Below are 12,649 nucleotides of genomic sequence, written 5' to 3'. Positions count from 1 at the left end.
AAATTAGTTGACAAAACAACAATTCATACACTTGTTATCCTAAAAAGTTTCTTCTGATCCTCATCATTTGGAGAAGCAACACAGGTTTACTTTACATGCCACGCCTCTTTTACAAAAGAATATGAAATAGATCCAAACTCATCAAGTACATCAAAAAAGAGAAAATGAAGAAAGAAAAAGAGCAAACGACAAATAAATGAAAAGGGCAAACAGCCTTTTAAACTTCAGCCTTTCCTTTAGCTAGAACCTCAGATAAAACAGTAGTCTTGGAATGATCAGCAACAAATTCAGGGGCAGGGGTGTTCTTCCCACTTTTGACGACGTGCCCGGCTGCTTTCGCTCCTTTGAAGCTGCTGATATTTCCGAATATCAGAATAACCATCCCCACGAGCCCTGCACAGAATGATGCTCCAAACGCTCTGCCAACATTTCCAGGTATGGAAGTTGCTACCGCGAATCCTGCACAAGCTCCTAGTGCTCGTGCCCATGAAAACCACACAGAAAATGCACCTTCTTTACCTGCCGGGGAACAATCCAACCACAGAACTCTCCCGAAAGCATGCAGGAAACCTGTCAAAGTGTATCATTTTTCAGCATATAACACATTAGCATAAGTAGCAGGGACTCAAAAAAAGATCGGTATGCACCTGTGGCAGATCCCTGTACAGCTGCGAAGAAAAACAGATTGCCTTTAGTCCACATGGCTCCTTTATAATAGAAACCAAACCCTGATGCCAAAGTAGACAATATGAAGCCAAGAAGCTGCATCTTCTCCGCATCTAATTTCATGGCTAGCTGAAGTGGATGTACCAATGGAAGAGAAGCTATAGGAACCATGAAATATGTTAGCCATAGAAACAATATGTTCTTTGTTTGGAAGCAACTGTATCCCATGGCATGAAGCAATGCTGCTCCGAAGATGCACATTGACATAAAAGATGATAGGAAAACTCCAGCAAGACTCCCTGCAGCATGCGGGTATCTGAAGATGGACAACACGTGCGTTATGGGCGCAGAATGTGATGGTGCGTCGTTGTAAGTTGTCGTGGCTCTGTCTGTGCTGAAAATGTGGAGCAATCCTAGACCCCAAACAAGGCCGCTGAATATGGAAACAACCCACATCGCGGTGAAGTGGTCCTTGTGGCTGAACATGTGGTATGTGAATGAAGACATGATTGCAGCTCCCAAGCAGCCCGCTGCAGTTGAGTAGAGGGACAGCCGGCTGGTGAAGGATCTTCTGTTTGCAAACTGTTGCTGCGGTATGACGGAGCCTGTGAATCCGCGGATCATTAGGCCAAGGTGGCGGGCATGAGCTGCACCAACAATGGTGTTTGCTGCCACGATGATGGCAATGTATGGCGGAAAGATCCACGACTTCTTGAAAAAGCCGGCTGGGAGGCAGAAGATGGCTCCAATTATGGTGGCTGCACCAGCTATAAGCTGCTGATAGTGGCTATAATCAAGGAGGATCGAAACAATGCCCAATACAGGCGCTGAAAGAATTAGCCCCATGAACCAAGAGATCGAAGTCCATTCCAGCGGGGATACATTCTTCCCACCCAGTTTAATTGCCCTGTGCACCAGTTCTTCATATCTGCAATTATCCGTGTAGATTATTAGCTTTAGTCACACAGAATACCAGTTACTATAGCTACAAACATAAGATTTCAAACAAAACATGATTCAATAGTTAATAACTTCAGAAATTGCTTCCAAATGTTTGAAAACATTTCACAACTAAATGGCTAGGGCTTTTTGCAGTTTGCTTTTATTTAACTAATCAATGTCTTTTGAAGCAATGAACAGATCTAAAACAGTTCAAATCCTTGAAAACAATTTTTACAACTTTAACTCCAAAAATCCAGCCTAAGCTGCCTACACGGCCACATTAGGCTGTTTTTCTTCAAAAAAACATTCCATTCTCAGGTGATTTTGGTGTTCCTTGTTCTAATTCATGCTGTATTTTGAATTTTTGACGGTAAAAATGCTCAAAAAATAGTAAAACAACTAGAAACGAAGAAAAATCTACAAAATCAACAAATTGCATGGTGTAGCAGCAAAAACATGAGTAAGAAAGGGGGGAAATGAGTAGTTTGAGAAGAAAGGAAAAGAAAATTAGGGCTAGGGTTTGGTAAGTTGACAGCTCTGGAAAGAAGATAAGTATGTAGAGAAGTTACAGTAGCATTTCACTGTGCTTGCAGGTGACATTCTGGTAGCTCCTCTCCCAGCCCTGCGGCGGGGCCGGCGGATCTGAGACGGTCTGGCTGATAATGAGCGGGAAGACGATGGGGATGAGGACGGTGTGGAGGAAGTAGGAGCAGAGTCCGTACATGTACCAGCCGAGAAGTTCAGGTTTGGAGGGTTTGTCCTCGAGTCCTCCTCCGCCGCCGGGCTTGTACATGTCCTGCGCGGCGACATTGTGAGAGTCTGGGGTGGTAGTAGCCATGGCTGCTTCCTTTTGGTGCGAGCTGATTTCTGCCATGGATAGATATATAGCGCAGGAGGTGGTGAGGGTGGAAAGGAGAGGGTTTGTTGAAATTGTGGAGTGTGGCAGTAGCAATAAGAGTGGAGGAGGTCAGGGGCAGGGGCAGAGGTGTGGAGAAATTTGCAGAGAGTGATAGCTATGTAGCATAGTAGCGTCACAGCTGGTATTGTGGTGTTTTCGAGGGTTTATGATTTGAATTGGTTTTAGTAGGCATTAGGCAACGGCACATAATCCTATCTTTTGTGTTGTTTGCTTTATTCCACCCTAGTGTCATAGCTACCACCATATTATATACAATAAATGTTACTTTCATTTTCTACGTAACGCCACATTATCTTAACTTTTGTAATTCCATGCACTCCATCTCCAAAACGTTTCTGTTTTGGAATTAATTTAGATAATGATAGTTTTAGTGAATAAAACTGTAAGTGGGAAACAAAGAAGTACTGCACTTCTTAAAATAATGTAAGATATAAATTAGAATAGGCAAAGATAGAGAAGATAAGAGTAAAAGAGAGATTAGTTCCAAAATAAGCCATGTCTCATTTAGGTTATGACTTATGATATTCTAAAATTGAACACCCACCACGTAGGCTAGGTGAAGGGAGTATAATACTCCGTATCAAAGATAGAAAAATATACTCCTCTCGTTTGTGAAATGTTGTTCAGTTTTGACATTTCGATCCATCCACAAAATATTGTTCATTTTGTTTCTTTTCTATTTTTGGTAAATAGTCTCCACTTTCCACTAACCCATTAAACTCACATTCTATTATAAACCCAATATATAAATATGGGACCTACAATCCACTATTTTTCTACTAACTTTTCTTCACATTTCTTAAAACTCGTGACGAGTCAAACATGGAAAATATTTTGCGGACGGAGGGAGGAAAAAAAAAGTGAAGTAATAAAAATTTGAGAGATAATAAAATGTGAGAGAAAATAATAGCAAGATAAAAAAAGTAAATGACTCAATAGGATGACGAAAAAATAAATATGACTATTTTTTAGTGAAGTTCAATATTTTTACTTTATTTTTTTACTATTATATTTTTTATTCCTTTTACACATAATTAACAATGCTTTACTTACTTAAACTTTTTTAATATCTCACATAATGAACGGAGGTGGAGTATTATTTGTTAGCACGTTGTGTGCGTACACTATGTGAGAAGAAGAAAGAGGCCTTTGAATTCTTAAACCATTTCCTCTGCTTGAAATAAGACATGCTAAAGTGGTAATTCGCCTTAATTAAACGGGACAGTTTACATGGTAACCAAAAAATTCCACTTGATGATAGTGCTTTGCCCCATGCAATGTTTTCCCTAACAAAATTTTCTTTTCTTTTCTTTTTCTTTTCTTTATTCCCAACTTTATCTTAAATTTAGCAATCATCAAGATCATGGAGTGTATTTCTATTTGAATTCTAAGGAGTAGTACTTTTTAGTTTCATCAGTTCAAAGAAGGTGAATTCTTATAAAAATAGAATAAATAAATCAAAGCATGGAGTAAAAAAAATACTGTATTTGACATTAGTGATGTGGGGTAAGGTTAAAGCAAGCATTACTTTACCAATAGTTCCATGATTTGTGCCGTTAGAGGATGTTAACTTTTGGACAACATTGTTGGAGTGAAATTATAACCAATTTCATCATTGGGAAACATATGATATGATTGTTGAAAATTGGATTTACTTTTTCTTTTATGTGACTGTGACTTAATTTGATGGATATCTTCATCTGGTCATTTGTTGACCACTTTTGTGGTACAGTCGAACACATTATTCTGTTTTCTGAATGGCCAGAACCCATTGAAAAAAGACCATGGCCCATTTTATTTCTAATAAAAATTGAAAAATAAATATAAACTCTAATTTGATTGGTGAATCCTAATTAATTACTGTATTTAAAGTTATACTAAGACAGTAATTTGAAAAAAAAAATTACTATCATGATTCTCTCAATAAATCTATATCTGAATCAATAGCCTATAAACCATGCATGATATCAAACTATATCTAAGCAACTAAATTATCGAAATTAAGTAAGTGGAGAAGCAAGGTTTATTTTTCATTTTAGAGGAAAAATTAGGGATTAGGGATTCAATTAAAAAATAAAAAATACCCCATATTGAATGGTACAGAATGTTGGTAACTGAAAGTTTTTTTGGACATATTACAAAAGGAATAATATTGTAATATTTGGATGAAGAACAAAATACACCAAAAAATGGAAAATTATTCTTGGTTCTATCTTCCTTGCATCTGAGAAAGTGTGACTTGATTTTCTGATGACTGCTGTGGTGTAGCTTTATCAACTTGTTGAAACACACTATTTCTTGTGATGAATGATGGATTTTTGGGCATTGGCAGAGTTGCTGTCTCATTTTTGAGCATGAATAAAACATCTTCAATGTTTGGTCGATCCACTGCATGATTTTCAACACACAGAAGCCCAATGTGAATGCATTTCTGCAGCTGCTCTAACACACATGACTCCCTCAACATTGGATCCATCAGTTGCAATGCATCATCTTTCCTCCACAGCTCCCACGCCTGCAATTAAACACGTTCGTCTCCAAGAGTTCGACACAAATTGATGAGAGATAATGAAATCATACGAAACTCACGTATTCCACGATGCTCAAAGGGCCTTCAATCTCATGGAAGCTTCCGTTTCTCCTACCGCTCACAATCTCAAGTACTAAAACACCATAGCTATACACATCGGATTTGACCGAGAATATGCCTTGCATTGCATACTCGGGGGCCATGTAGCCACTGCGACACATTACATACGGTATTTGTTAGTTATAATGTAATTGTGCATCGAAAGGAATGTGTGACTTACTAAGTCCCAACGCGTCTATTTGTGTTGACTTCACTAGCGTCTTCTTTGAAGATTCTTGCAAGGCCGAAATCAGAGATCTTGGGAGTCATGTTTTGATCAAGTAGAATGTTGTTTGGTTTCATGTCACGATGGATGATTTTGAGGCGAGAGTGCTTATGAAGATAAACAAGACCTTGAGCAGTCCCCTCAATGATGTTGAACCGTTTCTCCCAATCTAACCGCTCCCTCCCGGACGGACCTGTGTTTGTGCAAATTTTGTATTCACAAAGCTAACTTTTTTGGTGATTGAAATTTGGATGAGGAGACTTACTGAAGAGAAAGCAATCCAGACTTTTGTTAGGCATGTAGTCATATATAATCATTTTGTCATCTTTGTGAATGCAAAATCCTATAAGCTTAACAAGGTTGACATGCTGGAGCTCAGAGATGAGTATGAGCTCATTTTTGAACTCAAGCAAGCCTTGTCCTGACTTTTGCGAAAGAAGCTTCACTGCTATGTCTTGGCCCTCTCTTGTTCTGCCCTGTAAATTAATGTTGTTGATTGACTGATTCACAAAGAAAAAGTAAACAAGTAGTGGTGTCCCAGTTATGAATGACCTGACCTTATAAACAGGGCCAAAGCCGCCCTCTCCGAGTTTGTTTTTGGAGGAGAAGTTGTTAGTGGCAGATATGATGGATGCATAAGTGAAAAGCTTAAGCTGATGACCATTGGCTCCTTTGATCTCGAGCTCGTAACTTCCTGTGTATCCCTCCAGTGTGAGGAGTTCTTGCAATTCTTCCTCCCTTTTCGCTGATGATCATCCAAATATAGCATGAGAATTGAGATTTATTGCTTTCAATGTAATGAAAAAGAGAAATACAAACATGCCATGCTCACCCTTACGATTTCGCATGATCAAAAGAACAAGTGCCAATATAAGCAGTAGAATTGCACTGAATACACCCAGGATTATTCCTATATACTTCGCTTTTGCTGTCACAAAAATGTTAAGTTAGGTCACGAAGAAATGAGGAAATTAATCCAGGCAAAATGATAAAGGTATACTGAGAACTAAATAAATTGATTGCATACATATACAATCAATATGTGTATTAGATTGAAAAAAATGAAACTATAGCAACATGAAATCATTCTACCAAGATGCTTATGTAAATTCCAATCATAATTTGTATCATAGTATCAGAACAACTAACGATCCAAAGTAGAAAACGTTCTTATAGCAAGATACCTTTTGGTGAAGATTGAATAACATAACTCTTCTCCCAGTTGCCTGAATTATCCTGTACCCACTTCAAATCTCTACCAATCCAATAGCTGCAGCCGTAGCCGTCTCCTCCTTGATAGCCCCCGCATTCACAATCATCCCATTTCCAGCAGGCATCCCTGCAGTCACTCAGGCTAAGGTTTGCGTTGTTGTCGTATGCTCGACCCACTGGTGTGTTGTTGGCATGCGTAAAGTATCCTGACCTCAGATCAACCACCTGATGCTGTTTCAAGCACTTCGGCTGCTCCCACAACTCACACCCTTTGTCGTATAAATCATCACCAGAGTTGTAACCATAGCAAACGCTGGCCATAACCAAGGTGATACCCCTGTCATCGATGGTCGTTATGTTCCCCACCTCGTCAAGCTGCCACCCTGAAGTAACCTTCCGGCTGTCCATCGTCAGCCCTTCAACTTGGATCACTGTATACATGAAGTAGTCTCCTTCGCTGGTTAAGTTATAGTTGAAGTTAAAAGGATCAATGTCCGAATAGAAATTCTCGAATATCTTGACATTCTTAAAATAGTTGGAGTCATAGTCCACGAGGCGTCCGCTCCTCCAGTAGGCCATCCCTCGCCGTCTAATGACCAGCTCGCCTTGATTCGGGTCCCACTCCAGAGTGAAAGGGCCGGGCGCGGGATTAGACGGCGTGAGCCATGAAGTGATCTTGGTGTTTGCTGATAGCTTCATTCCTGATAGAAGGGTGTCTGTGGGGTGATCATAGCTCTGCCATAGCACTTGAGTACCATTTGAGAGAAGTATGAAATTCCCTGTATCCGTGAGTGTGGCGGTTATGTTATTTGTAGTGGTTTGGGATGGGACGGTGTAGATGTAGATGGGATCGCCTCCATCGCGGGTGATGGTGAGGTCGCCTCTGGTACCGAGGGTCAGCACGGGAGTGGAGTTTGTAAAGACAGGGTCGTCCCGGTTGGCAATCCAGACTGCTTTGTGATCAACAGGAGCGTTCTGGCCGCGGTTGAACACGACTGCTATGTAAGTGTTGTTTGAGAGCAGATCGGCTTCAGGGGTGTAGAAGCGTAAGGTGAAGAGGCCGTTGCGGGAATCGAGTTGAGACGTCGAGTTCAGAGTGTCTCCTTGTCTCAGAGTGTCGGTGGAGGAAACTAGTTTGATGATGCTGAGACAGAGTGTGATACATATCCATACCATAATTGATCTGCAGGATGAAGCTTTGTTGGGAGTCTTCATCATGGGGGTTTGGAAATGACGAGGATTAGTGCTTTTTTGTGAGGTTTGGACTTTGGATAATTGGATTGGAAGTTTGACTTGCTTTCTCTATCTCCTTTTCCTTCTCATTTTCTTTGGCATTTTTAAGGCCAATAAATGTGTGATTAGTGCCGTGTGTGATTGTCCTCACTCCTCAATGTCCATCTCATTTTAAGTTTCTAGGAAACAAGCTCTTAATTAGGTTCCGTCTACTCATTATACGTTGAATGGCAAACATAAACTTCAACAAGCAAATAGGTGTGGAAAGAAGAGAAAATGTGAACAAATACACCCTCCAATCCATCTCATAAAAATACAGATTTTGAGAACGACATTAATTTTAAACCACAATTTATAAAATACAAAAAAAAAAGAAAATATAATTAAAATTTTATTAGTAGAAAGTTAGCCCAAAAATAAAATATAGAGACAAACATAGAAAATAAGTCTATATATATTAAAAATAATATGGTAGGGGCTTTATCAGGACTATTTGCTATAGTCAAATAAGCCTATATATTAGAAATAATACTTCTTCGGTCTGTTATTAATTGCTTGATTTGACTTGGCTAAGATTTTTTATGTATTATCTATCAGCTTCAATCAGACTAAAGAAATGAAAAAAAACTATTTTTATGGAAAGTATGATCTAATAAGGTAGTATTGATATATTTGTTGATATTTTAATGCGAATTCCATGTGTTTAGGTAATTATAACATAGTACTTGATTGTATTGTATGCAAAACTAGTTTTAAATGCAGAACGCATAACGCGGATAATTCGTAAATGATTAAGCAAGGTTTATTTTTTCATTTTAGAGGCAGATGGTGAATTGGCAAAATTTAGGGATTATGAATTCAATTAACCCTCCAAAATTAAACAATGTCCGTATTGAATGGTACATAATCAGGGTAACTGAATTTTTTTTGAGTTCATTACATAGTTTATGAGGTAAAACATCAAAAACTGGACAGTTATGTTCTATCTTCCTGATAACTGAGAAAGTGTGACTTGATTGTCTGATAACTGTTGTGGTGTAGTTTTGTCCACTTCTTGAAACACACTATTTCTTGTAATAAATGCTGGATTTTTGGGCATAGGCAGAGTTGCTGTCTCATTTTTGAGCATGAATAAAACATCTTCAATGTTTGGTCGATCCACTGCATAATTCTCAACACACAGAAGCCCAATGTGAATGCATTTCCGCAGCTGCTCTAACACACATGACTCCCTCAACATTGGATCCATCAGTTGCAATGCATCATCTTTTCTCCACAGCTCCCATGCCTGCAATTTAACACGTTCGTCTCCAAGAGTTCGACATAAATTGATGAGAGATAATGAAACCACACGAAACTCACGTATTCCACGATGCTCAAAGGGCCTTCAATATCAAGTACCAAAACTCCATAACTATACACATCAGATTTGACTGAGAATATGCCTTGCATTGCATACTCAGGGGCCATGTAACCACTGCACCACAGTACTTCTATTTGTAAGCTATGAATAATCACGTATTCATGTGTGACTTACTAAGTCCCAACACGTCGGTTTGTGTTGACTTCACCAGCGTCTTCTTTGAAGATTCTTGCAAGGCCAAAATCAGACATCTTGGGAGTCATGTTGTGATCAAGTAGTATGTTGTTTGGTTTCATGTCACGATGGATGATTCTGAGGCGGGAGTACTTGTGGAGGTATAGTAGCCCCTGAGCAGTCCCCTCGATGATGTTGAACCGTTTCTCCCAATCTAACTGCTCCCTACCGGATGGACCTGCAGTTGCGCAAATTTGTATTCACAAAGCTAACTTTACTGAAGAGAAAACAATCCAGACTTTTGTTAGGCATGTAGTCATATATAATCATTTTGTCATCTTTGTGAATGCAGAATCCTATAAGCTTAACAAGGTTGACATGTTGCAGTTCAGAAATGAGTATGAGCTCATTTTTGAACTCAAGCAAGCCTTGTCCCGACTTTCGCGAAAGAAGCTTCACTGCTATGTCTTTGCCTTCTTGTGTTCTACCCTGTACATTAATGTTGTTGATTGACTGATTTTTGAACAAATAGTGGTGTCTAAGATATGAATGATCTGACCTTATAAACAGGGCCGAAACCGCCCTCTCCCAGTTTGTTGTTGCAGGAGAAGTTGTTTGTGGCAGATGTGATGGATGCATAAGTGAAAAGCTGAAGTTGATGACCATTGGTTCCTCTATTCTCGAGCTCGTAACTTCCTGTATATCCCTCCAATGTCAGGAGTTCATGTAATCTTTTCTTCCTTTTCACTGATGATCATTCAAATACAGCATGAGAATTGAGATTATTGATTTCAAAGTAATAAAAAAGAGAAATACAAACATGGCATGCTCACCCTTACGATTTTGCCTGATCAAAGAAACAAGTGCCAACATAAGCAGTAGAACTGCACTTATTAAACCCAAAATTACTCCTGTATACTTGGTTTTGCTGTCACAAAAATTTCAAGTTAGCTCATTCAGAGTTTGTGTATGTTGGAACGAAGAAATGAGGAAATTAATCAAGGCAAAATGATAAAAGTATACTGAGAATTAAATGAATTGATTGCATACCAACATACAATCAATATGTGCATTAGACTGAGAAAAATGAAATTATAGAAACATGAAATCGTTCTACCAAGATGCTTAGGGATGAAATTCTATGACCAAAAATGACTTGGTCATAGAATTTCATCCCTGAATGAGTTATCTACCCTACTAAATATGCTCTAAATATACTATTTTGTATCATTGAATCAGAAAACGTGGTAATAGCAAGGTACCTTTTGGTGAAGATTGAATAACATATATCTTCTCCGAGTTGCCTGAAAGATCCTGCTCCCACTTCATATCTCTACCAATCCAATAGCTGCAGCCGTAGCCGTCTCCTCCTTGATAGCCCACACATTCACAATTATCCCATTTCCAGCAGGTGTCCCTGCAGTCACTCAGGCTGAGGGGCCCGCTGGTGCCGGCAGGTATCAGCACTGGTGTGTTGTTGGCATAGGTAAAGTATCCCGACCTCAGATCAACCACCTGACGCCGTTTCAAGCACTTTGGCTGCTCCCACAACTCACACCCTTTGTCGTAATCATAAATACCAGAGTTGTAACCGTAGCAAACACTGGCCATAACCAGGACGAAACCCCTGTCCATGACTGTTATGTTCCCCGCCTCATCCAGCACCCACCCTGAAGTAGCCTTCCGTTCGTCCATTGTCAACCATTTGATGTAGATCACTGTATACATGAAGTAGTCTCCTTCGCTGGTTAAGTTATAGTTGATGTTCAAAGGATCAATGCCCAAATAGAAATTCTCGAAATTCTTGACATTCTTAAAAGAGTAGGAGTCATAGTCCACGAGGTATCCGCTCCTCCAGTAGGCCATCCCTCGCCGTCTGATGACTAGCTCGCCTGGGCTCGGCTCCCACTCCGGAGTGAAAGGGCCGGACGCCGGATTAGACGGCGTGAGCCATGAAGTGATCCTTTTGTTAGCCGACAGTTTCATTCCTGAGAGAAGAGTGTCGGTGGGGTGATCGTAGCTCTGCCATAACACTTGAGTACCATTTGAGCGAACTATGAAATTCCCATTATTCAAGAGAGTGGCGGTTATGTTGGTAGTGGTTTGGGATAGGCCGTTGTAGACGTGGATGGGATGACCGCCATGGCGGGTGATGGTGAGGTCGCCTCTGGTGCCGAGAGTCAGCACGGAAGTGGATTCTTTTGAGATCGGGTCGTCTCGGTTGGCAATATACACTGCTCTGTAAGTTTCCTTGAACACGACAGCTATGTAAGTGTTTTTTGCTAGTGGATCGGCTTCAGGGGCAGGGGTGTAGAAGCGTAAGGTGAAGCGGCCGTTGCGGCAATCCAGTTGAGATGATGAGTTCAGACTGTCTCCTTGTTTCAGAGTGTCGATGGAGTAAACTACTTTGATGTTGCTGAGACAGAGTGTCATACATATCCACTGCAAAATTGAAGGAGTCATTGGGTTTGGAAGCGATGAGGATAAGTGTTTTTGTGATCATCACAAATTGCATATTTGGAGGGATGGAGATTAGTATGTCTTCAAGCTTGACTTTATCTTCTCTTCCTCCCATTTTCATTTTTTCTCACATTTATAAGGCCACTATTCGTTCTGTTTGATAAGGAGTAGGGACAGACCTCAATAATCAATCTCATTAGAAGTTTTTAGGAAACAAGCTGCTTCTTATACAATAACATATTCAACGAGGAAAGGTAAATGAAAGAGGATATACCTTATTTACTTTCACAAAAAGTGAAATACTCTTTCCGTTCCAAAAAAAGTACTCCCTTCGTCCCGGAGTATTAGACTCACTTCTTTTGGGCACATGATTTAAGGAATTGATATTTAAATAGTTAAAGTGGAGAGAGTAAAGTATGAGAGAGGGAAAAAGTAGGGAAGAGAAGAGAGAAAAAAGTAGGTGGAGAATAAAATAAGATAGATGTTTTTTGCTAAAAAAGGAAATGAGTCTAATATGTTGGGACATCCCAAAAAGAAAAGTTGGTCTAATACCTTGGGGCGGAGGAAGTATGAACTTTGAGTTCGACACGAGTTTTAATGCATTATTGATAAAGTAAGAGAGAAATAGATAGAAAAAGTTTTTTAAGTATTGTTAATGGAGAACGAGTCACATCTAAAGAGAAGAAAGTTTCCAAGATTGAAATGTTCATACTCTTTGGGAACGGATGGAAAAGGAAATAGTGCACTCTTTAGGGACGGATGGAGTATATATCCTTTTAAAAATTAACACATTCCAAAGAGGAAAGGTATATAAAAAGGTAAATT

At 39.6% G+C, this 12,649-nt stretch overlaps 3 protein-coding genes and 1 long non-coding RNA gene across 4 annotated transcripts; 1 reads left to right on the top strand and 3 right to left on the bottom strand.

The window, feature by feature from the left end:
* Positions 1–7: 7 nt before the first annotated feature.
* On the bottom strand, positions 8–2,482 carry LOC125213991. The gene is made up of 3 exons (XM_048114820.1): positions 2,178–2,482; positions 648–1,594; positions 8–570 (listed from the first exon to the last, which is right to left on the bottom strand). The coding sequence occupies exons 1-3, from the start codon at positions 2,480–2,482 to the stop codon at positions 218–220; spliced, it is 1,605 nt and encodes a 534-aa protein (XP_047970777.1). The 3' UTR covers positions 8–217.
* Positions 1,553–2,797, top strand: LOC125213993. The gene is made up of 2 exons (XR_007175045.1): positions 1,553–1,608; positions 2,202–2,797. It is a non-coding gene; the product is annotated as an uncharacterized LOC125213993 (long non-coding RNA).
* Positions 2,798–4,638: 1,841 nt separating this feature from the next.
* LOC125217098 (G-type lectin S-receptor-like serine/threonine-protein kinase At1g11330) lies at positions 4,639–7,914 on the bottom strand. Its single transcript, XM_048118923.1, has 7 exons — positions 6,567–7,914; positions 6,215–6,310; positions 5,940–6,127; positions 5,648–5,858; positions 5,338–5,575; positions 5,117–5,267; positions 4,639–5,042 (listed from the first exon to the last, which is right to left on the bottom strand). Exons 1-7 carry the CDS (start codon positions 7,810–7,812, stop codon positions 4,737–4,739), a joined length of 2,436 nt encoding a protein of 811 aa, XP_047974880.1. The 5' UTR covers positions 7,813–7,914; the 3' UTR covers positions 4,639–4,736.
* Positions 7,915–8,677: 763 nt separating this feature from the next.
* LOC125210141 (G-type lectin S-receptor-like serine/threonine-protein kinase At1g11330) lies at positions 8,678–11,874 on the bottom strand. The gene is made up of 6 exons (XM_048109715.1): positions 10,627–11,874; positions 9,924–10,111; positions 9,664–9,853; positions 9,365–9,602; positions 9,190–9,304; positions 8,678–9,115 (listed from the first exon to the last, which is right to left on the bottom strand). The coding sequence occupies exons 1-6, from the start codon at positions 11,825–11,827 to the stop codon at positions 8,810–8,812; spliced, it is 2,238 nt and encodes a 745-aa protein (XP_047965672.1). The 5' UTR covers positions 11,828–11,874; the 3' UTR covers positions 8,678–8,809.
* Positions 11,875–12,649: the final 775 nt, after the last annotated feature.

Source organism: Salvia hispanica, chromosome 3, assembly GCF_023119035.1.
Source record: "Salvia hispanica cultivar TCC Black 2014 chromosome 3, UniMelb_Shisp_WGS_1.0, whole genome shotgun sequence".
NCBI lineage: Eukaryota > Viridiplantae > Streptophyta > Magnoliopsida > Lamiales > Lamiaceae > Salvia > Salvia hispanica.
This window is presented reverse-complemented; position numbering and strand designations above follow the sequence as displayed.